This window comes from Colletotrichum fructicola, assembly GCF_000319635.2.
Source record: "Colletotrichum fructicola Nara gc5 chromosome Unknown KSG_Nara_v1_contig02, whole genome shotgun sequence".
Lineage (NCBI taxonomy): Eukaryota > Fungi > Ascomycota > Sordariomycetes > Glomerellales > Glomerellaceae > Colletotrichum > Colletotrichum fructicola.
In genome coordinates, this window is record NW_027094052.1 from 5,313,750 (window position 1) to 5,339,536 (window position 25,787).

At 56.4% G+C, this 25,787-nt stretch overlaps 5 protein-coding genes across 5 annotated transcripts; 2 read left to right on the plus strand and 3 right to left on the minus strand.

Moving 5' to 3' along the window:
• Window positions 1-398: 398 nt before the first annotated feature.
• Window positions 399-1,681, plus strand: rio2 (Serine/threonine-protein kinase rio2; the record flags this gene model as incomplete). Its single annotated transcript, XM_032024797.1, has 2 exons — window positions 399-461; window positions 515-1,681. The coding sequence occupies 2 exons, from the start codon at window positions 399-401 to the stop codon at window positions 1,679-1,681; spliced, it is 1,230 nt and encodes a 409-aa protein (XP_031878592.1).
• Window positions 1,682-2,056: 375 nt separating this feature from the next.
• Window positions 2,057-6,296, minus strand: spo5 (Sporulation-specific protein 5; the record flags this gene model as incomplete). The annotated part of the gene is made up of 16 exons (XM_032024796.2): window positions 2,057-2,210; window positions 2,267-2,368; window positions 2,419-2,676; window positions 2,732-2,823; window positions 2,874-2,963; window positions 3,017-3,943; window positions 4,017-4,033; window positions 4,126-4,180; window positions 4,410-4,495; window positions 4,684-4,700; window positions 4,850-4,928; window positions 5,011-5,082; window positions 5,233-5,293; window positions 5,354-5,491; window positions 5,543-5,548; window positions 6,219-6,296. The coding sequence occupies 16 exons, from the start codon at window positions 6,294-6,296 to the stop codon at window positions 2,057-2,059; spliced, it is 2,232 nt and encodes a 743-aa protein (XP_031878589.2).
• Window positions 6,297-9,323: 3,027 nt separating this feature from the next.
• cprA-0 (NADPH--cytochrome P450 reductase) lies at window positions 9,324-11,535 on the minus strand (the record flags this gene model as incomplete). Its single annotated transcript, XM_032024795.1, has 3 exons — window positions 9,324-9,341; window positions 9,401-9,679; window positions 9,754-11,535. The coding sequence occupies 3 exons, from the start codon at window positions 11,533-11,535 to the stop codon at window positions 9,324-9,326; spliced, it is 2,079 nt and encodes a 692-aa protein (XP_031878546.1).
• A 190-nt stretch (window positions 11,536-11,725) lies between these two features.
• CGGC5_v004241 (uncharacterized protein) lies at window positions 11,726-12,840 on the minus strand (the record flags this gene model as incomplete). The annotated part of the gene is made up of 4 exons (XM_066151250.1): window positions 11,726-11,909; window positions 12,200-12,211; window positions 12,295-12,309; window positions 12,809-12,840. 4 exons carry the CDS (start codon window positions 12,838-12,840, stop codon window positions 11,726-11,728), a joined length of 243 nt encoding a protein of 80 aa, XP_066009290.1.
• Window positions 12,841-17,505: 4,665 nt separating this feature from the next.
• TAO3 (Cell morphogenesis protein PAG1) lies at window positions 17,506-25,780 on the plus strand (the record flags this gene model as incomplete). The annotated part of the gene is made up of 4 exons (XM_066151251.1): window positions 17,506-17,509; window positions 18,362-19,122; window positions 19,194-25,645; window positions 25,729-25,780. 4 exons carry the CDS (start codon window positions 17,506-17,508, stop codon window positions 25,778-25,780), a joined length of 7,269 nt encoding a protein of 2,422 aa, XP_066009292.1.
• Between the last annotated feature and the right edge of the window lie 7 nt (window positions 25,781-25,787).

Here is a 25,787-nt window from a genome sequence, read left to right on the forward strand (position 1 = left end):
AATACACCGGTCGATGATTGCTGTCGGGAGAGGTTGAGGTCGTGAGTGGTTGAAATCGAGAGGGATGGAAGGTGGGAGAGCTTTGTTGTAAAGCTAAGCAACATTGAAGCTCCCGTCCCTGGTTACGCGAGCAGCCTTGCAGCCTGCTTGCTGTGCACAGACCTTCGAGGCACGTGACCCGGACTTGTCATCAATTGTCCTGCCGGTTCCGTCGCAAGTATCCCGGGGCCGGGTCTTATCGATAAGCCATCCCACCTTGATGGTGGGCAAAATATCGAACTCTTCGTTTGACTTGGGCCGCGAAACGAGGTGTGATATCTCGGTTCCCCGTGCAAGCGTCTATTTCTAGGCAGAGAAACCCCGTCAAACCCGACTCGGACAATCGCAGACTCTGAAAGATGCATTTGGATACCAAGGCGCTGCGCCATCTGGCGTCTGAGGACTGGAAAGTCCTCGCAGCTGTACGGATTTTACCCCTTCATGACCCCTCGCAGCCCACTTACAGATGCCCCAGGTTGAGCAAGGCAGCAAAAACCACGAGCTGGTTCCGACCATGTTGATCGAGAAGCTGTCGCGACTCCGTGGTGGCGCAAATGGCGTGCACAAGTCCATCTCCAACCTCGCCAAGGTCGGCCTCATTGCCCGCGTCAAGGAGGCCAAGTATGACGGTTACCGATTGTCCTATGGAGGTCTCGACTACCTTGCCATGCACACCTACTCGACGCGAAAGGAGGTCTACAGCGTGGGAAGCAGAGTCGGTGTTGGAAAGGAGAGTGACATCATGATGGTTGCCAACGACAAGGGCAAGCAGCTCATCCTCAAGATCCACAGATTGGGTCGTATTTCTTTCCGTACCGTCAAGTCCAACCGAGACTATCTCAAGAAGAACCAGTCGGGATCATGGATGTACCTCTCGCGCTTAGCTGCCATGAAGGAGTTTGCGTTCATGAAGGCGCTCAAGGCAGAAGGCTTCCCCGTACCCGACCCCATTGCCCAGAACCGACACACCATCGTCATGTCCTTCATCGACTCCTTCCCCCTTCGCCAGATATCTGCAGTTCCGGACCCGGCTCCATTGTACGCCGAGCTGATCGATCTGATCCTGCGTTTGGCCAAACATGGACTGATCCACGGTGATTTCAATGAATTCAACATTCTGATCAAGGAAGAGACGACCACCACGAAGACAGAGGAAGGCGAGGAGGAATCCATCAAGCTAGTTCCCATTGTCATCGACTTTCCACAAATGGTTTCAATGGAGCACACTAACGCTGAAATGTACTTTGACCGAGATGTCAACTGCATCAAGCGATTCTTCCAAAAGAGATTCCACTTCACACCCACCACCCCGGGCCCCTTTTATAAGGATGCGAAGAAGACGGTTGGAAAGGACGGTGCGACCCGCCTCGACGCAACCGTCGAGGCATCTGGCTTCACCAAGAAGATGGCCAAGGATCTGGAGAAGGCCATTCAAGAGCAGGCCTCATCCAAAGACAATGACCTGGACGGCGAGGCTGGAGAGGAGTACGATGATGAGGAGGAGGACGATGATGATGAGGAGGAGGAGGACGACGACGAGGCGGAGGACGAAGAGCCTGTTGTCGGTGGCCATGAAGACAAGGCTGGCGAGGGACAGGAACAAATAGATACCCAAAAGTTTTCGAAGTTGACGGTAACGTAGACATGACACATCACTTTAAAATAAACCCGATTGAAATTCGTCCATCCCTCTTCGTGTCGCCGTCAAGCATCACATGGTTGAAATTCGATTCGGTGTTGGATGGCACGTCACAACAAAACATTGGACAAATAAGTACGGCAAAGGACAAAGCTCCGTCCCAATTGAATTGCCCCCCAAAAAAGCTAAAGTACAAGAAGAATTAGAGCTGGCCCAACCGGGCTGAATGCGGCAAGAGTATCAGCTACCTCAGAGCATAACATGTTCCCTGATCAAAAACCGATACTGCCATTTGTTGCGGCGCCCAGAATACCCGAAGACTGTGCGGCAAAACGTGAATGATGTACCCCGAAAATGCAAATGCTCCTGACAATTCTCTCACTTCTGCTCCTTTTGCTCCTTTCTCTCCTTCTTCACAACGGGCGAAGACTGGGTGCTGACAATGACCGGTGTGGTCGCGTCAGCATGGATTGTCACGCCCTCGTCGCTATCGTCGGCATTGCTGGCCTCGACGGAGACCTCAACGGCCGATCTGCAGAAGCAAGTTAGTCAAGAAGAACGCTCCAATGGCGAGGGTGGTCACAGTACTGGGGTTTTCCCTGAACAGTGTTGCCCGCCTGGTAGCCCTCAGACTTGACGCCCTTGCCCATGCGATCCAAACCGCCAGTCAAAGAGCGAGGCGCATATGCGCTGTGCAAGGTCAGTGTTTGCCTTCTGAGACAGACCGAAGGAACACTCACGTGTGGGCGGTTGCATGCAAGGCACGCTTCCAAGCTGGCTGGTTGTACATGTTGGGCTGGATGCCAACAAGAGGAGTGCCATAGGCACCAATGTTGTACTCGTTGGTTCGGAACTGGCGACGTTCGGCAGTGACACGCTTCAACTCCTTCTGACCAGGAGTATCGGCATAGCGGATGTTCATGACCATTCCCTCTTCGCCGATGGGGATGCCGTTGAACTGCTTGATGACAGCGTCGCAGACGTCTCTAGACTCGAAGCTGGTGATGTTGTCAGTGCCAGATCCCAAAGCATCAGAGACGAGAGCAAGCTTACCGAGCGAAGCCAACGCCACGGCTGTTGCCCATGCTGTCACGAAGGATTTTGGAGGACATGATATGGTAACCCCTGAAAATGTCGCCGAGGTCCTGGGAAAGTCAGCCAAGTCAATCTTGTCTGTGAGAATGATGGCACTCACGTTCTCGGTGAGACTCTTGGGGAGGTTCGAGATGTACAAGTTGGTAGATCCCTCGTCGCCCTCCGCCTTGAGACGAGAGTTGAAAGACTCCTAGAAGAAATGTCAGACGATTCCCTTGCATGGAGGAGTGACGAATGACTTACACGAGCGAAGCCGACCTCGTATCCCAGACGATGGAAGCCCCGAATGCACATCTCCGAGTCGCGAACGTCAAAGAACTTGGCGAAGCCAAAGCCCTTGCAAGCACCAGTGGCGGTATCGATGATGGCCTTGGAAGTCTCGACCTCACCGAAACGAGATGCGAAGCGGTACAGGAGCTCGTCATCAGTGGTGGGGTGAAGACCACGAATGTAGACATTGCGGTTGCCGGGGATGCGGTTCTCCAGGCTCTGGTCCAGAGTCTTCATCTGAGCAGCAGGAGTGAAGACGGCGGGGACAGCCTTGGGGATAGGAGGCTCTTGCTTGAGCATCTCCTCCAGGTTGCGGTCAACCGGAATGCTGATGACGCCGTGCTTGGCAGCAGGTTCAACGAACATGCTGGGACCAACGATCTGTTGGGGAGATGGAGTGGTGTAAGTAGAACGATCGAGAGCAGCGACGCGAGGGCCCTTGTCATTCTTGGCACCGTTGTAGAATGGAGTGGTAGGAGCTGACTCTGTGGTGCTGTAAGAACCACCGCTGTGACGGCGGTTCTCAAGACCAGGAACGTCATTGTGGTTGCGGTTCGTACGATCCTGGAGGACCGCGTTGCCGCTGACTGCACGACCAGGTGTGAACGGCATCATGCCATAGGGGACGTAAGGATTGAACTGTCCAGGGGCAGCCAGATAGCCGCCGGCGGCGGGGCCATAGGGACCTTGAGAGAGCTGGTCCATGCCCATAGCGGCACCGGGCAGATGGGGAGCGAGGATGTAATCCTGAGGAACCATGTACGTATGGGCGCTCATCTGGCCCATGCCGGTGCCATTGTGACCCATGCTATGGCCCAGAGACATTCCCTGGAACGAGCTCATGGCACCGGTCAAGGAGTCGACGTTGGACACCATGCCGGGAAGCTGGTTCTCAGGATACTGAGGGACGTGGTTGCCGGCTCCGGCGAAGGCAACGGAGTGCTTGGAGTCCATGGCGTGAGTCTGATAAGACATAGTCATGTCCGAGGTCTGGAAAGGCTGCTGTCAGCGACTCTATGATTGCGAGGAGACGACGCCCGTGAATGGTGGTGTGACAGGGAGGTGTTCCGAGAGCAACTTACTTCGAACGATGCCAGATGCTTCCAAGAAGCGGGGAGAGTGGTTAATTGGGGGAACCTGGAGGGGGAACTCAGTCAATTAACGATGCATTGACCAGCGGAAGTCAACGAAGGTGAGGACCAGTGTGGCTCCAATCTGGGGCATGATGACAGGAAATGGACGCCCGTTTTCCTGGACCTGGCATTGGAGGAACTTGACGCAGACATGGGTGCAGATGAGGTCCAGGACACGGGGGAAAGCCCTTGAAGTGTAAAGGGGGACAACGTCGGATGTCATCGCCACTCACCTTTGTTGTCTGGAGATGAATCAAGGCCTTGGAACCAGGACGAGCTCGATCGACGCCGACAATGGCAAATGTTGTTACCAAAGACTCTGTGGAGAAGCGAGTGATCAGTAAAAAAGATGGAACAAGCTATCGGGAGCAACTGAGTCAAAGAGACTGTGGGAGAATGGTTGGAACAAGAGTGGTGGTGATGCTGTGGTCGGGAGAAGAGATGGAGGAGGGGGGATGACGGGAGACGAGGAGATAATAAAGGGGCGACGGATGCTGGACTTCATACCTAAGGATACTTGCTTCCTTTCCAGTCAATGCCCCTTTGAAGAGGAGGAAGCTGCCAGAATGGTCTTTCTGGAAGGCAATCTAACGTATTTTGATGCTTGGTTGGGAAGGAGATGATGTTGTTGGGAGGAAGACACAGAAGGGGGTGACGATGTCAGCGAAGACACCGGAAGGTGATTCTTTCCCAGATGGCCGGGGCGGGAACTCCTTGCGGGGCCTGACTTCCTTCACAGATGCTGTTCCTGCCTGTCACCTTCCCATCAGCCATGTCCCCGCGGGTCTGATGCTTTCCCAAGTTGGCGGGACCCCCTGAGGAGCATGGACTTACCTGCCTTGAAGTATGTCACCGGCTGCCCTCCTTTCCTCGGGGAAATGTATTCAGATCCTTCCTGACTTCCCACTTCCACACAAGCAAGCGACAGTGATAAGGATGGCTCGATAGGACCAGACTAGCTGATTCCTTCTCGACGAGATGTTTGCTGACAATACCGAGGACAGGGGAAAGAAAGGAGCGACTCCGGAAATCTCGACTTGTCTCCTTGGTGGCTACAGCCAGCAGGGCCTGGAGTTCGACTGCCACGTTCTTGAATGACGTCTTGGTGCCGATGCTCCTACCGGTGTGCAACCAGAGAGTTAGGAGAAATGAATGGGTGCTGTCCCGGTTGGCTTACTGTCGTCCTGAGGAGAAACACGGCGACTTCTTCGATGAGACCAAAATGCTCGCAGCAGTGAAGGTAGTTGAACTCTCTCCCCAGTGTCTTGTCAATTGATGACAGAAGATATCGACCAGTTTCTAGTAATGTTGATGTCTGCAGGCGCCGTCAGTTTCTCCCCGGAATCATAAGTCAGAGGCAACCAACCTTGGCCTATGATCTCGGCCGAGTGTCTTCTTTAAGTCGTCCGAGTGCCACGGTGATGCTGTTGGCGACACGCGTGTCCGCAACTGGTGGTCTGCGTCGGTCCGATATCCAAGAAATATCCCCAAAGACGAGGCTGCAAGTACCCAAACCGACAAGGAAATCCCGATATCAAAAAGCAACCGCCATGCACCGTCCGTTTGTCCTAAGAATACCGATAGCCGCTCAACCACGAACGATTTGTCAAGCAAGCGAAGAAAAGTTTATCTGGATGCCATCTTCCGAACAAATAGAGGACACCTGGGCGGGCAGGAGGGATATCTGCCCTTCTATATGGGATGCTACGCATCCAAGTCACGCTGCTTTGCGGACCGGAGCCCTTGCCCTGCAGCCAAGCGTGGTTGTCATAGAGTGATGGTCCACCCGCCTCGTTGCTTTTCTGATCACTGGCTCTGAGACAGGGTTAGCGTCAAGAAGCAGAGAGAGAGGTGGCTGTCGGATCACAGAGATTCAGGAAAGTCGGGCTGCCTGTGGTGTCTCTCCTGCAAAGGGACAGCCTGAAGTCTGCGACCTGCAGTTGATCCCCATCGACATCAGTGTTCAGATGCAAGCCAATGGCTGGCAGAGATCACTGCGCACACTGCATCTACATTCGCAGGCAAAGCACCTCTCTACCCACCACGCCCACACGGCTGCTGGAAGACGACTGGCCACCTGACATCTGGCAGTCTCGAACACCAGGATCAAGGGTGCACATCATTGCATCGAGGCAGCCGAAGCCGAACCGACTTGCCAAACGAGACGTTGAGTGCCAGGTAGAGGCAATCTGCAGTGCGGAAGATGGGTGGAAGGTAGTTCGTCCAGATTGGCCGAATCCGCGCTTTCTTATTTTTTGTTGAGAACCTTTCACTCGGAGACGAAACAGGCCCTAGCCACCTTGGGAATAGGAGGCATGCGGCTTGCACTTCACGATAGTCTGGGGCTGGCGTGATCTGGCGCACTGGTTTTGAAGGAAGGCCAGAGCTGTCGGACGTGGCGAAGCGGGTACCTGAGACCTTTCTGGAGGCACATGGCTAGACGAATCCTGCAAGATGGCCTTCTCCGGTCATGCTGCGTCTCGAGAGAACAGGTTTGCAATAATCCCCGGTCTTTGAGGGGGTAGTGACATTGAGCAGATCATAGTAGTTGTGCGTCGGAACCTCGACTCGGTTCCAGAATAACTCTGCGGAGCACAACCCAGTCGAGCCACGAGTCTTGCCGTACGGCTATTCCAATTTCGAATCCAAACCAACCGAACCGAAGAGAGCAGACGAGCCCTCCATCCCAGCGAATTCCCTGTGTTTGGCTGAGACCTGAAGACTAAACATGCGTCTTCCCTGCTTAAGCCGGCGCCAGGAAAAAGAAACGACAAGGGGTGGGATGGAGGAAGCCGTGCCGCTCATTTTTTCACGCACTCCATGAGACGAACCCAGATAGGATTCTCATTGAACCCTGCTCGGTTTTCTTCTGTTAGCTGCTCGTCGTCTACCTGATGCTAGGCAAGCTTTTCGTGAAGTCACAAGAAAGTTTTTGAGGCTGAAATCCGACGAAAACGACGTTAAAGCACGATATACACACTTCCCGCTGCCCAGGGCACCTTTCCCCATCCCGCTAACCTGCGGTCCAGGCCAAGCTAGGCCAAAGACCGAGAGAGGTCTGTCAACTATCTACTCTGGCCCAGGCGACAGAGTGGACTGACTATCGAAAGACCTGTCACCTTCAGCGGCGTCGTTGGCCGGATAGTTGGGCAGCCACCCTTCTGCAAAGAGACAGACAAGATGATAGGTGGGTAGCCCTGAACTTGTCCAAAGTGGCGGTAAGGAATATCCGGGCTGTCAGAGGCAAAGATTGCAGATTGGCTGGGGCGGAGATCGATCTCGCAGCGGCAATCAGTGGTCAAGGCAATCGTCGGCCTGTGTGATGCAGTTTACTGCAGGTTGTTGTTTTGGTGTTGGTGCATTATGTCAGGAATTCGTACCCCTTGCCTCTCTGCCAAATAAGTCGTCCAGACATATCACAACAGCTGCCAGAGAAGATGACAGTACCGCTGCCTCTATCTCAAGGGGCCAAGACCTGTGGGCTCATTGGACAATGATGATGCCCATTTTGGTTGGACTGGTCGGCCGCATGAGGGGGGTGATGGAACAATATGCTGCCTCGGCCGTCTTGCAGCGACGCCCGAGTCGCCATGTCTTGGGCATTTCCTCGAAGCTCCACCGCCAAGATAGGAGCCGGCAGTCCCGGGCCTCTACCATTGCCAGAGACACCAGAACAGTGTCGCACGGAATTGCTGCGAGATAGTGGGCGGCATCTCGTACGGGACGGCAGGGAAGCCCGTCTCCGATCACAACCAGACCTAAGTTGGGGTAATGCTCCTTCGGCTTTCCTTCTTGCCCCCCCAGTGTCTTGATTGTTGTTGCCCCGGGGCCCCTGGCGACGCATCTGATCGGATCGAGGTGCGATCTCACATCGTCGGCAGCCTGCTATGCTGGGGGCCTTTCTTGATCCCTTCAGGCCCGGTCGGGCAGGCTTCATGAAGGGGGCCGCCTCGCTTATGTGCGATGTTTACATCGGGGAGGGAGGGGAGGAGGCAGACTCGATGTTGTTTGCTTCCCAGCAAGACCGGGATTGAGACCCGGCAATGGACAACCCCCCCGACACCCATCTCTTGGCATCGAGGCCCTGCTAAGGTTGCGGGGGCGATCGGATCCCCGTCCCGTCCCGCGCCCGGGTCTGGCTTATTTCGTCCCAGTCACTCGCTCTCCGGTCGTTCAACCCGCTCCTCACACCGGTTAACGACAGGAATCCCATCGCGTCACCCGTATGTGTTGCACTGTGGAGCTTCCATCTTGACTGATATCTGACCAAACACCAAGAAACCAAGAGATGAGAAATGTTTGCCAGAAAGCTCCTGCATCATGCGAACCAGAAGCAACCCAAGGCGGGGGAGACGACTCGAACAAGCGTGTTTGTCAATCCTGACGCACTCCCGTCCCAATGGCGTAGTGAGATGTACTCTGATATAGCAAGAGAAGCATATTCTCATGGCTGGGAGCTATTTCATGGTTTTCCCAACCTGACCTGCTCACGAATCAAGGTCTGAACGTTGTAAAAAAAGAAGAGCAGCTGCAAGCACCCGCTGCCCCCACCCTTCACCAAACCAGCTTATCCGCTCGCGGATACCAAAATAGGAAAATGTTCTCTCTTTTCGTGTCCTTGGGGGGAAGTAGTTCACACGTCACATGCAAAGTTGCCTCATCCCAGTGGAAATGTGTGTACTCATGAAGGTCTATACTCTGAACGAAATCATCTCTCGGTACAAGCTCCAAAACCCACGAGAAAATAAAAAGGTGTACCTACATGTGAAGATGAGCAACAGCAGCGGGGGAGACCAACGGGAAAGAGTTCAGGAAATAAAAAAGGTTATATGCCAAATTGAACCAATTAGCCGCACCCGCTCTCTTCTCGCTTTCGATCCCGAAGGATACGAGGGACAGACAACACACAAAAAGGACTGGGAGCAGAGCCCTTTATCCCGAGAAAAAAAAAATTACTCCCGTCATTTCCCTGTTCCAACATGCAATAACATACGCCGCCCTATGCTTAGTAGACGTGCGCACACATCCCATACCAGAACCAACCACCATATATCCTAATAGAGGACCTATGCCGTCCAGTCATACGCAAGCAAACATCTTCTTTTCTTCTAACGCAATACCCCTCCGCGTACTGTGTGCGACCGAGTCTATGACCAGACATCCTCCTGTTGCAAAACGTTAGAAGAGCTTTCGTCACTGAGGGGTGTGTGGGGCATGAACGTACCTGGTACTGGTTGGCTGCCCTCATGTTCTTGACAATCTCCTCCGCCTTAGCCTCGGAAATGCCGCGCTGCTCCGAGAGGATCTGGCCAAGGACAGTGTTAACCTCGCGGGCCATGTTGGCGGCGTCACCGCACACGTAGAAGTAGGCCTTCTTCTCGAGCAGCTGGTTGATCTCCTCGGCGCGCTCCTTGAGGCGGTGCTGGACGTAGACCTTCTTGGGACCCTCACGGGAGAAAGCGGTAACGAGCTCGAACTTGTCGCCGAGAGCCTGCTTGTATTGCTGTGGGAAAGTGTGTCAGCTTGGTCGTCCCTTGCATCACGAATGGGGCCTGTCTTGTGTGCGGGGTGTCTTACCTCCCACTCCTCCTTGTACATAAAGTCCTCGGACTGTTTCCTGCATCCAAAGAAGAGAATGGTCTTGCCAACATCGGCGCCGTCCTGAGCGAGCTTGGCGCGCTCCTGGATGAAGCCGCGGAAGGGGGCAACACCAGTTCCGGGACCGATGCAGACGATGGGCTTGGAGGGATCCGAGGGCAGCTTGAAGTTGGAGTGGCGAACGTGGACGGGGACGTGGATGCCGTCGTACTTGTTGCGGGGACCGGTGATCTCGTAGGTGAGGCCGAAGGCGGTGGGCTCCGGGTCGTTGTTCTGCTTCTGCTTGAGAGCCAGGAGGTAGTTGGTGGCGACACCGCGGAAGGGGGTCTCGCGGCCAGGGACCATCTGGTTCTCGACAACGGCGGTGATGGAGATTTTCTTGGGCTGGACCAGAGAAGACGAGGAGATGGAGTAGTAGCGGGGCTGGAGCTTGGTGAGGCCTTCAATCCAGGCGGAGAAGGGGATGTTGGTCCACTTCTGGCCGCCGCTGACGGAGTCGAGGAATCGGGTGATGTTGTAGAAGTGGGTGCCGGTCTTTTCGTGGAAGTAGTCCTTGTCGCCTCCGAGCTTGATCATCTCGGCCTTGATCTCCTCGGAGGGAGCAAAGGCAGCGAGCGTAGAGACGAACTGACGGGAAACAGGGGCGCAGATCTCGAGGTGGTAGCGGATGATAGCATCGTAGGTGGTGGGCGTGGGGAAAGGAACCTTGGCGGTGGGCTCGAGAGCCTTGACGCTGATGACCGAGTGTCTCTTCTCCGTAAGTCCGACGAGCTCGAGGAAGCTGTCGACCTCCTCACCGGGGTTCGTGGGCCAGATAGCAATATGGTCACCAGTCTGGTAGGACAGGTTGGATCCGCTGATGTCGACTTCCAGGTGCAGGCAGTTGCGGTCCTTGACGCTGAACAGCTCCTTGGACTCGGCGATGGGGGCAATGTAGGGGTTGTGAGCGTTAAAGGGACCCTTCGCGGTACCCTCGAGGTGCATCTTGTTGGGCTCTCCTACGTAGACCTCGGGCGAGGAGGCGTCGAGTCCCTCGCGCTCCATAATGCTGAAGGTAGGTTCGTAAACAGCCTCGCGCTCCTCCAGACCCATCTTCTCGGCCAGGGCAGCCCACATAGGGTCCTTCCAGGCGAGGAAGTCCTCTTCCATGGTGCCAGCGCCGTCGTCACCCTCGCCAGCCTCGCCGATTCTGTTGGCACCGAGCTTCTCGAGAGCCTTGGTGACGTTGCGAACCATGGAGTTGTAGTGTTCGTAGGTATTGTTGCCGAGACCGAAAGCGACGAAGTTGAGGTTGCTCAGAGCGGGATCGTTGCCCTCGGAGAAGGAGACGTCCTCGCCGGTGATGAACTCGTAGAAGTCAACAGCGTTGTCGGTAGGCTCGCCCTCGCCGTAGGTGGCGAGCACGAACATGACGACCTTGTCAGAGGGGATGGAGTCGAGGTTGTCGTAGTCGTAGTCCTCGAGGTCGGCGACCATGGTCTCGAGCCCGAAGCGGCTCTTGCCCTCCTTTGCGAGTCTCGAGGCGTAGTCCTCGGCGGTACCAGTCTGCGAACCATAGAAGACGATGCAGTTCTTTCCAGACTCATCCATCTTCTCCAAGATGTTTCTCGTCTTGCCGGCCTTTGCTCCATTGGCATTGGCGAAGGCGTTGGCGTAGGGGTCCTTGACGACACCCCAATACTTGCCCTTTGTGAAGTAGGCGGCCGTCCCGAGGAGGATAACGGCCAGGACAACGATGTCCAGCGTATCGAGTTCCGCCATGTTGGGCCGTCGGACTCAGGTGAGGCAGGTCGTGAAGACCGACGACAAGTCCGAGGGGAATGTGGTTTTTTTTGGTTTTTTTTCCTCTCGTGGGGAGGATCGTCGTAGACCGAGAGTGGTTCGGCGGGGTTGTTGAGAGAGGTGTAGTGGACAGAGAGGTGAGAGAAGCGAGGCAGCAACAACAAAAACCTCAGCGGACGTGCGCCAGGCAGAGGATCACCAGAGCGCAACAATTGCCGAGTTGGCAGCCGTGGACGAAAATTGACCTCTCTGGGCGGTTTGGAGTCGGGTCGAATTTAGGTAGCCGCGGGCAGTTGCGGTTGTTGGAGGGAGTTGGGGAAAACAAGCCCAAACCTCGTTCGGGGAAGGGAATACTGCAATCGTGTTCACATGGGATCAGCGGGGGTGATTCGACAATCGCCCGTGTGGTGGTCTCCAGCACACTGAAGCCTTCCCCCCCAACCCCCAAAAAGAGATGCCGAGTTTCGGACACTGGACGGCGCCGCCTGAGGCAGTCGGGTGGGTTCCAGGTCGAGGTGCGGTGGATGACGGGTCCAGCGCCAGCGCAACAGCAAACAGCAGTGCTAAACTTACGGTGGACGGGCGGGTACTTTTTCTTTTGGCTTGGGCTGGGGGACCAGGAGGAGCAGGAGGAGGTACTTACGCTTTTAGTGCTCTACGCGAACTCAGTGTCGTACGGTCAGGAAGGGGACGTGTGTACTTGTTCCCGTTACCACGATGGGTAGGTAGGTGTTGTACCTTTTCTTTGTGTCCCTTAGGTGGGTGGGTGTGTGGTCGATGATGTAGCAGATGAAGAAACACAGACGAGTGTCTTGGCCAGAAAAGAAACGCAACAACCGTTGGATGGGGGTTTGGTTGAAGAGAGGAATGAGAAAGAAAAAGATTTGGAAAAAAGGCTGAAGAGGAATAGAAAAAGTTTAAAGAGCTTGTTTGTGCGCCGGCCGAAGAAGACAGCGAGGATGGATTGATGCGACGGGACTGACTGGGAGGACGGGACGGACTGCAGATCGGGAGCAGTTGGAAAGTGAGATAAGGGTCTGGCCGGGACTTGGGATCTTGGGACCTGGCAATGGAACCGAGTACGCCGTATTGTGCCAAGTAGTCGCAGCGTACGGGGTGTCTGGCAGATTGGAAGCTGGAACTGGGCTGATTCGGAATGGAAATGCACCGCCAGCGTTCCGAACGTTGCGTCTATCCTGACGAGGGCGCGCGGGATTCAGCCCAGACTCCAGACTCCATACTCCAGACCTACTCCAGGCGTTCAGTGACCACTTCCATGGCCATGGTGGCTTGCTTCCCACGCGCGGTACGCTAATTTCCCGCAGCGGACTCTCTCCAGCTTCTACTTTCCTTCCTCACCATCACTGCCACTTGCGAAAAGGTGCGGTACGTACCCGGACAGTCATCCGTTCTGCCCACCCCCGCCTTCGCTCTGTCCACGCCTCCGCCGGTCCGTCCCCAGTCCGACGGCTTAGTCAAGCGCTGATTGGACCACTCAGGTGGGACAGACGGACTTTTGGACAGCTTCGAGTGGGTCTCGAGGGGTCGAAGCCGGAATGGCGCCACGCCAGGCCGCTGCCGCCAAAAAAGTTTACGCTTTCCATTGTCTGCGTGGTGCGGCAACGGTCAATGGCAATGACACTTGCACTTGGCGAGAGCAACAGAAGCGCATGGAAAGCCCAGAAGCGCGACTCTTCTACCTTACCCAGTACCTTAGGGTAACAACTCACTTCTCGGGCAGTTTACCAGCCAACGGGTATTTGCTACGCTGCTCAGGTACTCCAGGTGGTTTGTTTCTGACAGCCTCGGTCGGGTCTGACCGGTGAAGCAGGCACTCAAGCAATGCAACCGCACATCTGACTCGGGCATCTCGTTGAATCATCAATGACAGCGCAGCCGACTGGCAGACGATGCATGCCTAGATGGAGATCATGATGGATCCCGTCTGCCAGCCGACGTCGATTGGGTTGGGGAAAGCGAGCCAAGGGGACCCCGCGAGACCGATAACGAGCACGCGCCATGCTTGCCCGTCGTTTGTGTCTTGTGTGTCTGTATGTCTTGCCTCGTCTTGTCGCTGCTGTCAGCCTGCTTCTGCTTCTGCTGCTGCTGCTGCTGCTAATTACATGAGGCCATCCCGCGGACCACGAGCACGGCCACGCCCACGGCAGTTGCGAATGCTGTGCCTCATTGATTAGCCACGGGCAAAGCCAAGGAGCCCTCTCCGTCGTCGTGGGGGTTGCCGTGTCGTGCCTGGCCCGCTACCTTACCCAGCCTCACATCCCCCTCCCTCGCCTTACTCGAACGTCTTATTTCCATCACTTTCCGCGTCCTCGGATTCCGTCGCAGGGACCACCGGTATTCCATTCCGGGCCACCACATGGTTTCGTCCCGTCTGCGTCCGCGTCCACAACGCCGGCATCAAATTCCAGCGTCAGCGGCCTCAATCAATGACAGCCACACTTTCGATTACGTACTGCGCCTCTGACGTACGAACCGCGAACTCTGATCACCTTACCTACGTCCCTGATTCCTCGCGGAGATCGGCGGACCACTCAAGCATGGAGGGCCGCCCCGGTTCCAGACACCGTGTCAGGCGCAGCACCGACGGCGCGGGCCATGCCACCACCCTACCCTCTGCGCCTGTTTCTGAACGGTAATCCCGCTTCTTGGCTGCGGCATCACCACCGTCCGTCGAGTTCAAGGCTGTCGTCGAAATGGAAGAGACAGGGACATCGGACTGGTAGAGGGTACATGCCCGAACACGAATACGCGTGGTGCATGAACCACAGCGGACCTGCGTCGGCATGTACTCCTCTAACTCTCGGCCGAGCGATTTCCACGATTGTCCGCCTGGTGGAGTCGGCGCCCCGGACGAATACTCGAGTCCGCTCCTCCCATGATGCCGGGCCGGTCGGCAGTCGCTAAAGGGCCATTGCAGATCGTCACTGTCTGCCTTCATCCAGCTAGGTCGCCTGCTGGCCCAACCCGAATAACCCGCCGTGAAACCGGACTCCCATCGGCGGCATTCGTGCCAGGCTTCGTTGAAAAATATGGACCTGGGATTCGGGCCACCTGGCCACTCCGGCCTGTCCAACATCGGTTTCACCGCATTTCTTCGACTTCGGTCTCGGACCTTCACACAGTCCTCTCGCTACCCTCCGCCGGTGAATGCCCACCTGGATCCCACCCCAGCCATCCTCTCGCTTTCGTCTATCGCCGATTAAGCCCACGGCTCTGTGCCATCGACGGGATTGCGAATTGCAAGCGACATCACCATTGCATTCAGGCACACGAGGCGGCAGACCCTGAGAAGATCGCATGTCTTGCATATAAGAGGGCTGACAGGCAAGCCCAGGGGCATCTATCAAAAGGAGCCATCGCCAGCCGCTGCCGTCGCGACGCAGCATGCCGTCCGCTCGCTGTCTCACGTTTTTCTTCTCCCTGGCCCCCAACGAAAAGTTCTAGACAAGTCGTTCATTTTTTCGGTTGGTCTCTCCGCTGCGACGATCGAACGTTTTCGTTTCTTTTCTCTGTTCGACAGCGTGCGTCTCACGGCATGTTACGTTCACTATTGGGTACGGACAACTATGATCGAAAAAGGTGTCGTCATGTTGCGCGAGCCGCACGCTGCACACTACTATATTCGACTCCTCGCAACTGCAGGTGAGGTCCGAGGAGCACCAGCAGCGAACCGGTGCAGGTCAGGTGCAATCGATGGTCGTGATGATCGAGTCTAGAATTGGCGATGCCAATAATTGCCCTTGGCTCATTTCATTCAAGCCGGGGTCGATACTGTTCGGATATTTTATTTCCAGCCCACATGTATGATGCGCTGCTGCGGACTATCCTCCGAGAAATGATAATCGTCCTGCAGGTGCCGCTATCCGTCTTCAGCTTGTGGCTGTCAAGTGTGAGCTTCGCAACCTCGTCTCGCGTGCGACAAACTCTCGCTGTTCTCAATCTCGTCCCTTCTTCGGCAGAGTTGATCTTCAGCGGCAGAGATGAACCACTGCACATCCCATTCGGTCGGATCGGCTGATGGGCGATGAGACGCGGGTCTGCTTCTAGAGTTCATCGTCGGCCGGCGGGAGCGGCCACTACCGAAGGCCGCCCATCAGGTCAAATCTGCAATGCTGCGTGGCCGTCTGCATGGCCGCCGACACGGGCCCCGAGCACTTCAAAAAGCCACGGACTAGAAGCTCAGATCGCATCGCAGAGGTCGAGAGAAAATTCCCGCCAAGCGATAGGCAGTGCGCCGCGCTCTTTTGCCCCTTGCGTTAGCCCCGGATATCTCTTGGACCATTCCCCTTCAGGGCGGGCATTGACGATTGGGCCTGTGACTTCATCTTCACTTTGCAAGCTGATGCGCAACACGAGATGGCCCGGCTGGATTGGATGGAATCGGCCAAAGTTGCCGCCCCAGGTCACTCCCAGCAAGCATCCAGGGCCACTCGAAAGGGGTGAGGGTCCATCCGTTGTCAATGGTGCCCCCCCCTTCCCTGTTGGCTTTTTGGTTCTTGACCCTCAGGGACCAATGCTTCCCTTGACTGCCCCTCGTCCACCCGTCGATGGAGGCTCTTGATTGGTTGCTGCCCTTGCATAGACAGCCCTTGTCGCGTGGCCAATGCCTCTCTGAAAAATGTGATGGTCCTTGAATTGGGCTGCGGAGTGCGGACTGTGGGCGAGGCAGGATGGTTATTAGGGGCGGGTTTGGCTCTGGCTTGACACCTGAAATGGGCCTGAGTGGACTGGTGCGGACGCCGAAGCAGCAGCAGCAGCAGCAGCAGCAGCGCAACGGCCCAGGAACCAGCAGCGGGAAGCGTGCAGCGGGAGACGCGCCGGCCAAGGATGAAGGATGATGGCCCAGGCTTCATTTCCCCCCAAAGTCCCAGTCGATGGTGCAGAGTGTGATCTCATCTTTTGTCAGAAAAGATGGGAGTCTTGTTTTCGATTGTCCCACCCACAGAACAGAGGCCAGAAAGTCAAGAACAGGAGACGACAGCAAGAAGCATGACATCGGCATGGGTTGGGCTCCTGGCATTCTGCTCATGGTGGTCTTGTGTGAGGCCTGTCGACGACGAATGAGGGCATCGAACGGGGACCCTGAGCAGAAGAAAAGCACGGAGTTCGGATCGGATGACTTACCCTGTGAGGTGTGTACCGCAGGTCATCCCTACCAAACCGACAGCAGGACCATCAAGACGAGGTACTTGGTCCGCTGCACCTACAGGGCTGTTGACAGGCGTATTGACGCAAGAAGCAGAGGTATCCAGGACCTACGGGCTCGCTTGAGGGTACTGAGCCTCCCCTTACGGATACCTTGCCTTATGCTTCTTTTCCTCCCCTAGCCCGGATGCTACCCGCTGGTCATATCCAGCAGTCCCGTCCACAGAAATGATGAATGGCCCTTGCCAGGTCACTTGCTGCGTATGGAGGAGCCCGTAAGTGAGGAGCACATGGTGGCCTTGTGCCCGTTAATGTAGCACTCCCGGTACCGATGTGCGAGTGTCTCTCACCCGCTCACCAACCACCTTTGAGGACTCTGTCAAATAAGGCAGAGGCCGACGTCAAGTGGTGGTGCTTGCTTCGTTTTATTGATTGAATTGATTGATTAAAACCGATTCTGGCTGTTGATTGACTGGACTGCTCGGCCTCGCTGCCACCATTTGCCTGCCTCTTCACTTCAGCCTTTTTGACTGAGTGAGGTTCCTCCCGTTCAGCTTCTGTCTCCTTTTTCCCATCCGTCATTCATCCATCCAGCACACCCACTCCGAATCCCTTTTTTCCCGCCGCCTCTTAATATTTTTTTCAAAACCTTCTATCGTCATCCTCCGCCCTCCGACTCCGTCTCTCACGTCCACCTGTCCTCCTCCTGCCGGCCGCCAGTGACGGTAACACGAACCTCGAATGTCGTAAGACCCGGATCATGGGACTCGATCCGACGCGACAATGGGTGAGTAGTATAAGCCTGCATTACACACATTACCTCACCTCCCCCATATGCCGCACCATACATCACACACCACAAACATACAAGCGTATGCGCATACTGTCCGTCATGCCTTACGTACCGCGCCTTTCCCTGATACCTTGACGGGCCGCGGCGGTGGATGATGGATACATGGGCGTTTCGCTGCCCTCCATCTCGTCTCGTGTCGTCTCTTCTCCGGCCCGCCATGGTCTGGTCTGGCCTCGCCTCACCCGATTGCTTGTGAGCCGTCGTCCTCGGTCGACTACTGATCGGGAGTACACTACACCACCACCGCCGCTACCCTAATCCGCCGCATCCACACACGCGCAGCACACCCGATCTAAGGGCACACAGACACGGGTCTAAACCAGCCTCGCGCCGCTTTGCTCTCTGCTCGCTGCCTCGCTCTGTACCGTTGGTGGGCGCTGTGCTGTGCTTTGCTCGCGGCTCTACACCTTTCGACCACCAACACCATCGGGTTACTGTTATTATTGTTGGCGTTGCTGTGCCGTGTGCCGTGTGTGCGCCGCTCTCTGTTCTCTGCTTTCACTGCCCTTCTCCCCGGCTCTGGCCTCTCGCTTGCCTTGCGCCCTACATACCATTGTTTCCCCCCTTCTACTCCATCGACATCCCCTTCCTCTCCCTCTAAGGCCCCCCGTCCCCCTTCTCCCGGCCCTAGGCTTGCGTTGGTGCGTGCCGGGCCTTACATCTGTGCACCTTCAAAACGTCTAACGCATCCAAACCTCCACCCCGTCTCCGTCCCTACACGCAGCCAGTTGTTTCACAAGAGAGGGGAAAGGCCTGTCACTGACCATAAGACGTCGTCTCGTCTAGCTCCGTCCCAGACGACGCTGCCCGATCTTTTGCAGGAACCGCCGTTAAAGTTCTCTCCGCGATCCGTCACCACACTCGACGAAGAAGACGAGGAGGACGACGGTTGGGATCGAACCCTGAGGCCCGCCGCCCTGGAACCGCATCCTCGCTCCGTCACCCACTCCCGCGAGTCCTCCATCGAAAAGCTCTCCCAGCCGCTGCCCCCGGTCGCCGGCTCGAACCTAACTTCGCCTCGGATAATACACAACCACTCCCAGTCGCGCTCTGCCATCGGCGGCGTCATCGAGCGAGTCGTCGACCCCAAGAGCGCCTCCTACGGCCATCACCGCCAGACCTCTATAGTCCACGGCATCCAACACTCTAGAAATGGAAGTCACGCCAGCTCTTCTTCGAGCCCCCTCAGCCCGCAGATGATTGCCGCTGCCGGCGCGAGCCTCACCTCAGCCTCCTCAGACCGTCCCGACATGCATGCCGTCGGGCGATTGGACCCGGACGCGGCCCCGGGGCCGCGTCCCGGCACCGCCCTGTCCGGCACCGCCCTGTCCGGCACCACCGTCAACTCCTCCGGCGGCCATCACGTCCCCGAGAGGACCTCTTCCGCGACCGACTTCACGAACCCTTCCCTTACGCAGCGGAAGATGGAACGAATGCACAGCAAGTCGAGACGCGACCACGCGCACCACCACTCACACTCCTCGAGGCACCACAAGGACGAGCAGAAGACCGTTGGGGAATACGCGCTGCATGTGCTCTTCACATCCGTATGGCCCTTTCCCCCTTGCGCCGGCCAATCTGTGTAATCGCAGTCACTGATGACTATTGCGTGTTCTAGTTCATCGCCCAAGCCGAGGAGAAGCTCAATGACTGCATCACAGTACCATTCGAGCCCGAGCCGCAGGTCGAGCAGATCTGCGGCCCCGGAGTCGATCCCTCCTTCGATCAGATCATTACCGCCCTAGGCCACATCGCCCGACCACGACCGAAACCCCTGATAGATTCCATGATGCTGTGGAGGAAAAGCAAGAGCGACGCCGCCAACGAAGCCCGGAGCCAGCTGCAGCAGTCGAGGGGAGGAGCTGCTCCCGTACCGCTCCAGCGCAGAAACACCGAGCCGCTCCAGCCCTTGTCCGGCGGAGGACAGATGGACAACGGGCTCACGAGTCCGCAGACCTCCCTTGCTGCCAGACAAGAATTCGTCGCCCACGCCGAACGCCGCTCGACGGTCTCGATCTACATCCTGTGTCGGGTTTTGTTGGAGGTCATCAGCCAGACGAGTCTGCCGTTTTTGACATTAGAGATGGAGGAGAAGCTGGAGGGCATTATTTTTGGGCAGCTCAAAATCGCCGATACCGATCAGCTGATGGTCAGCCCCCTGAAGCTCGCTAATTGGAATCTTTTCGCCCAGCTGCTAGGCGTAATGAGCGAGATCAATTTCAAGGGGGTCACGGACAGGTTTCTCGGCGACATCGAACGAACTCTCCAGGAGTTGGTGGTGAAGAGCCCGACTTCCCCGGCGGGCCGCGATGCCGAGGGCAAGATTGAGCTGGTTCTGGGCGGAATGAAGCACCTCAAGGTCAACATGGTCCCGCAGGAAGCTTGGGAGCAGTGTTGCGAATTTCTCGTCATCGTTGGACGCCTTTTTCACCGCTCCCACGGCCAGCGCGTAAAGACAGCTTTCTGCCAGGTGCTCGAAGTATTGCTCCTCTCGGTGGCGTCCAAGGCCACGAACCAGGACCTGGCTCATCCGAAATGGATCGAGGTTCTCGGTGCCATTGGCCCTCGGCTGGCGCAGATGTTCATCAAGCCCCGGCACTGGGGCTTTGCGTTCCCCCTGACGGCGACCATGCTCTGCGTATCCACGCCCGAGACTTTCGGATCCCAATGGCTCCAATTGATCTTACCGCTGCAGCCGAAGCTGAAGGATCGCTTCACCCGCCCACTCTGTCTCCAGGTCATTTCGAGGCTGTTGTGGACATATCTTTACCGAACAAACGATTCCCTGCCAAACACGACGAGGAAACTAGACGAGGTGATGAAGTTGGTCCTGCCGCCCACGAAGCGAAGTCTGATTGCCGCCGATTCAGCTGTTGCAGAGCCCATTATCCAAATCATCCGAATCATCGGCTACAAGCAACCGGAATACTGCTTCAAGCATGTCATTTTCCCTCTCATCAACGCCGAGGTGTTTGTGACGAACAAGGAGCTCAAGGTTGAGCAGCTGGACCCGGATCGGATGGTCATTGGCATCAGAGCTTTCCTTGCCATCATGGCCGACCTCGAAAAGGGGGATCAGGGACGACCACCCTTCCCAGTCGCATTCCCACCACCATCGCCGCCAGAACGCGTCCCTACATCACCCGTCATGGCATCACCACATAATTCTCTGGGCACCTCCGCGCCCGGAGACGGCGAACAACTCTCTCGCCCTGTGCGCACGTCAGCCCTCAGCGACGTGGTCAGGGAATACTATCATAAATTTTGCGAAATACTCGGAAAAATCACCATTATTTGCGACAATACCTTTGGCGGCCAGGCTGTGTTGGACGAAAAGTTCAACAGCCCAGGCCCCAAGACTCCCATTGCGGACACATTTAACTTTTCGCGGCGAGACGACCATCAGTCTCCCGCAGATCACAAACAGGCGTTCTACGAGCTATTGCATGTTGCGGTTCAAGCGTTGCCCCGTTGTCTCTCTGTCGATATACCCTTCAACTCATTGATCAACCTTCTCTGTACCGGAACTGCACACGTGCAGTCCAATGTCGCGTTCTCGTCGGCCCAGTCGCTCAAGGCCATTGCGAGACAGGCCCATGCCCAGCAAGTCACAATGGGCTTTGCGAGGTTCATATTTAACTTTGACGACCGATATTCTACCATGTCCGACGGGGGAATGCTCGGCCCTGGCCACATTGAAAGTACTCTTCGCCTGTACGTTGAGCTGCTACAAATCTGGATCGAGGAAATCCGGCGAAAGACTCGAGATGCCTCGATTGACCAACTCGAGGCCAGCGACAAGCGTGGGGCGAAACTCGATCTGTCTGGTATTTGGGCAGAAGTAGATCAGGCAGAGGCCCACGGACTGTTCTTCCTCTGCTCGCAGTCTCGGAGGGTGAGATACTTTGCCATTACGGTTCTCCGACTCATCACCGATTTCGACAAGGCCTTGCAGAACCAAGACAAGGATACGCTGAGAGTCATTGACATCCTCGAGAACGACTCGATGCAGGTGATGAACTTCAAGGACGAGGGTCTGTCGGTCGCAGAACGCAGCAGACTTCAGAGGGGAATGCAGAACAGCAACAACCGCGGCGCACTCGTGGAGCTGTGCACCAGCGATGTGTCATACGACACCACGCTGTGGTTCAAGCTCTTCCCCAACCTGATCCGCATAGCGTACGAGAAATGCCCCTTCACAGTCACCATTGGCCGGGACCTGATCTGCAACCGAATCCTGCAGATGTACAAGGCCATTGTGCTTCTCTCGGAGCCTTCCAGGGGCCTCTATTACGGATCTGATCCTGGCAGCGCCCGCATCGCCGGTAGGACACCGACGACACAGCCCGAGATCCTTGTGGAACAATGGAAGCTCTACCTCATCTTCGCCTGTACGACCTTGGCCGACCCGGGAGCTGTCGTTCCCGCCAACCCGCAAGGGACACAGCATACCCGAAAGACGTCCAAGCCCACCTCGGCAGACAAGATTGTCTCAGCTCGGGTGCTATTTAAGTACCTGATCCCCCTCCTCTCCGTCTCCTCGGCTTCTGTGCGAGACGCAGTGGTCCTCGCCATGGGTTCTATCAACATCCACATCTACCGCACGCTTCTGGAGGAGCTGGCCGGGCAAGTGTCGCGCTGCAACGACGAAGCCCGCGCCCGCATCCATCAACGCACCAACAGCAGCCCGCGCCGCAACCGCAAGATGGACCTGCTCAGGACGGAGATCACGCACGTGTACAAGCTGACCTGCCACTTCCTCAAGCAAGAGGATGTCTACAACGACGAGTGGGTTCTGACCAATCTTGTTACATACACAAGAGACCTGAAGCTGTTCCTCATGGACGGCGAGGTGCAGATGGACTGGGAGTTCCAGAAGTTGAGGCGACACTACTGCGGGCTCATGGAGGAGCTCTTCGAAGGCATCAACAGAACCAAGGATCCTTCTCGCTGGATGACGTTTGAGTCCAGGAAGTCCGCGTTCTCCTTGATGGAAGACTGGTGCGGCTTCTCGCCGAACCAGACACAGATTCGGGTCCGCGAAGATACCATGAGACAGTCCCTCATCGACCAGCAGTCCCTGGGCGAGAGGGGAACGGTCACCGCGGCCATGGAAATCGAGAAGCGCAACCTGCGCACCGCAGCTCTGAGTGCCATGGCAGCCCTCTGCGGCGGCCCGATGAGTATCACCACGGAGAGCGGCAACACGCTCCAATTCGACGTCCGGAGGATGCTGGCGTGGATCGAGGCCATTTTCAACTCGGGCAGCGACCGAATGAACGTGATTGGACGGAGAGCTCTGCAAAACCTCATCGTTCATAACCAAGAGTACCCGTATCTGTTGGAGCATTGTATCGCGCGTTGCTACCTGACGGACGTTTCCAAGGTCCAGGAGAGCTACTTTGCAGTGGTCACTCAGGTCCTGCTGGAGCACCTCGACTACTCGTGCCCCTTTTGGAAGCTGCTCGGCCTTTGCCTCTTTACCTTGGGCAACGATGAAAGCGAGATCCGATCAAAGTCCGCCCGCGTTCTGAGGGCACTCGAAGAGCGACAACAGCCGGGCCGCACTTCCAAGATCCAAGACTACGACATCAGTATCTCGGACAAGACCAAGGCGGTGTACAAGCTCGCTCAGTTCGAAATCTCCAAGCGACTCGCCAAGCAACACACGGAGCTGGCCTTCCATATCTTCTCCGAGTTTACTCTCTACTTTAAGGATCTCCAAGCGGCATCTCAACGCAACGTTGTCGCTGTCATCTTACCCTGGATTCAGTCTATCGAGCTCAAGGTCGATCCGAACGGCGGCCCGATCGCTCAGTCATACGTTCTCCTGGCCAATTTGCTGGAAATCACCATCAAGTCCAGCGGCGCTTTGCACAACGAAGTCCAGGCCTTGTGGCAGGCTCTCGCTACGGGGCCATACCCCGGAAACGTGCGGTTGATTCTGGACTTCATCATTTCGCTGTGCCTCGAGCGCCGAGAGCAGAACTTTGTTGAATATGCCAAGCAGATCGTGGTCTTCCTCTCCAGTACGACAAGCACCCCTGGGATGAAGGTTGTCGAGTTCCTTCTCATGCAGATTACCCCCAAGGCTATGGTGCCAAATGAGAAGAAGGACGCCATGCCGCCGCCGCCCGACATCGGTCTGCTACCTTACTGTGCAGACCTCGGAGAAGCCCTCCCTGTCGGCACTAAGCAAGCTGGGTTCTCTTTGGGACAGCTGTCGCTCATCCTCTTGGTGGACCTCATGGTGTCACCCGTGCACTTGACCCCGGACAACGTCCCGGTGCTCCTCCAAGTCGTCACCGTTCTCTGGGACCACTACACGCCTCTTGTACAAGAGCAAGCCAGGGAAATGCTAGTCCACCTGATCCACGAGCTCGTCATCTCGCAACTAGATGACCAGACTCCGCCCACGGCTCGAGCGTCGATCGAGGATCTCATCGACCTCATCCGTCGCCACGATCGCTCCGTCGTCTGGGGCTACGAGGACAGCAACGGCAAGGCCGACGACCACGACAACAAGGTCCCCCCAAGCATGGAGTTCCTCACGGCCGAAGTCGTTAAGACCTTTGAGATGACGTATCCCGGCATCAAGGACCAGTGGGGCAGACTGTCCTTGACATGGGCGACCTCCTGTCCCGTGAGACACCTTGCCTGCCGGTCTTTCCAGATTTTCAGATGCATCCTCACCTCGCTGGACCAGTTCATGCTAGGCGACATGCTCGCTCGCTTGTCCAATACAATTGCTGATGAAGACACCGAGATCCAGACTTTCGCCATGGAGATTCTTACGACGCTCAAGACACTCATCCTCAAGCTCGATGCCGACAAGTTGCTCACCTTCCCTCAGCTGTTCTGGACGACCTGCGCTTGTCTAGAATCAATCAACGAGCGCGAGTTTTTGGAGGCCGTGGAGATGCTCAACGAGTTCCTCTCCAAGGTCGATTTCCAGCTGCCGCATGTTCGCCGTATGTTACTTGACGGCCAGCCGTCGAGATGGGATGGGCAATATGAGGGTCTGCAATCTCTTCTATACAAGGGCTTAAGGTCTTCAGTATGTATGGAGGCGACCCTCAGCACCATCGACAAACTGGTCCAGCTGCCGAGTGACGGCCTCATTGGAGATGATAGCCGGGTCTTCTTTGCCATCCTAGCCAACTTTCCCCGTTTCCTGCACGAGATGGAGCTGGATGAGCCTAGTGAGTCCGTTCTGCAGTCCGCTGAGATCCTATGTGCAGTTGCGGAAGCTCAGGGCCTTGGCAACATCTCTGTTGTCCTCGAGGAATACGTTGCCTTCAAATATCAAGGCAACAGCAGAGAATTTCAAAGCCGTCTCTTTGGGGCTTTGAAGGACCACTTCCTGCCCAAGCTGGACTTCAAAATGGTCATCTTCCTAATGGGCCTGCTCACCAATTCCACGGCCTGGGTCAAACTCAAGACAATGAACATCCTCAGCATCGTAATACCCGAGATCGACATGCGCAAGCCCGAGCTAGCCGGACACGGATCGGATCTTATCTCGCCTCTGCTGCGTCTGCTGCAGACCGAGTTCTGTATGGAGGCGCTGGAAGTCCTCGACAACATCATGACAATGTCGGGCAGCGCCATGGACAAGCAGCACTTGCGCATGAGCATGACGCGCTCGACGTCCAAGACGATCCGCAAGGAATACGAGCGCACCCAGAGCCTGTTCGGCATCCCGGAAGCATCCGGCTGGGCCATCCCCATCCCTGCCAAGAAGACGGATCTCACGCGCGCCAACATCCACGCAGCGTTCTACATGTGCCAGACCGCGGAGGGTATCATGACGGAGGCAACGCCGACGCCCGACGTCGAGTTCCATACGGACGATTTCCCCTACAGCTACTTCCACCAGATGCCCGACCGCACAGAGACGATGATGTCGGACGAGGGCCGCGGCGACGGCCACCTCGGCGATCTCGTGACGAAGCTGGACAGCCTCGACGACTTCTTCGATGACCTCGGAACGAGCCCGCCCAGCGACGGCCGCTCGTCAAAGACCATCACCGAGTTCTCGCCGGACAGCTTCGAGTCCGGGGCGCAGCTGTATGATGAGCAAATCCTGCCAATCCTGCACCAAGCCTCCAACAACAGCACGTTCCAGAATGGGTTTACTGACAGGCCACCAGCTACGGCAAGGGATCCGAGCAGCTCCAACACGATGAATCCTGGAGCCTTTAGCGCGTCG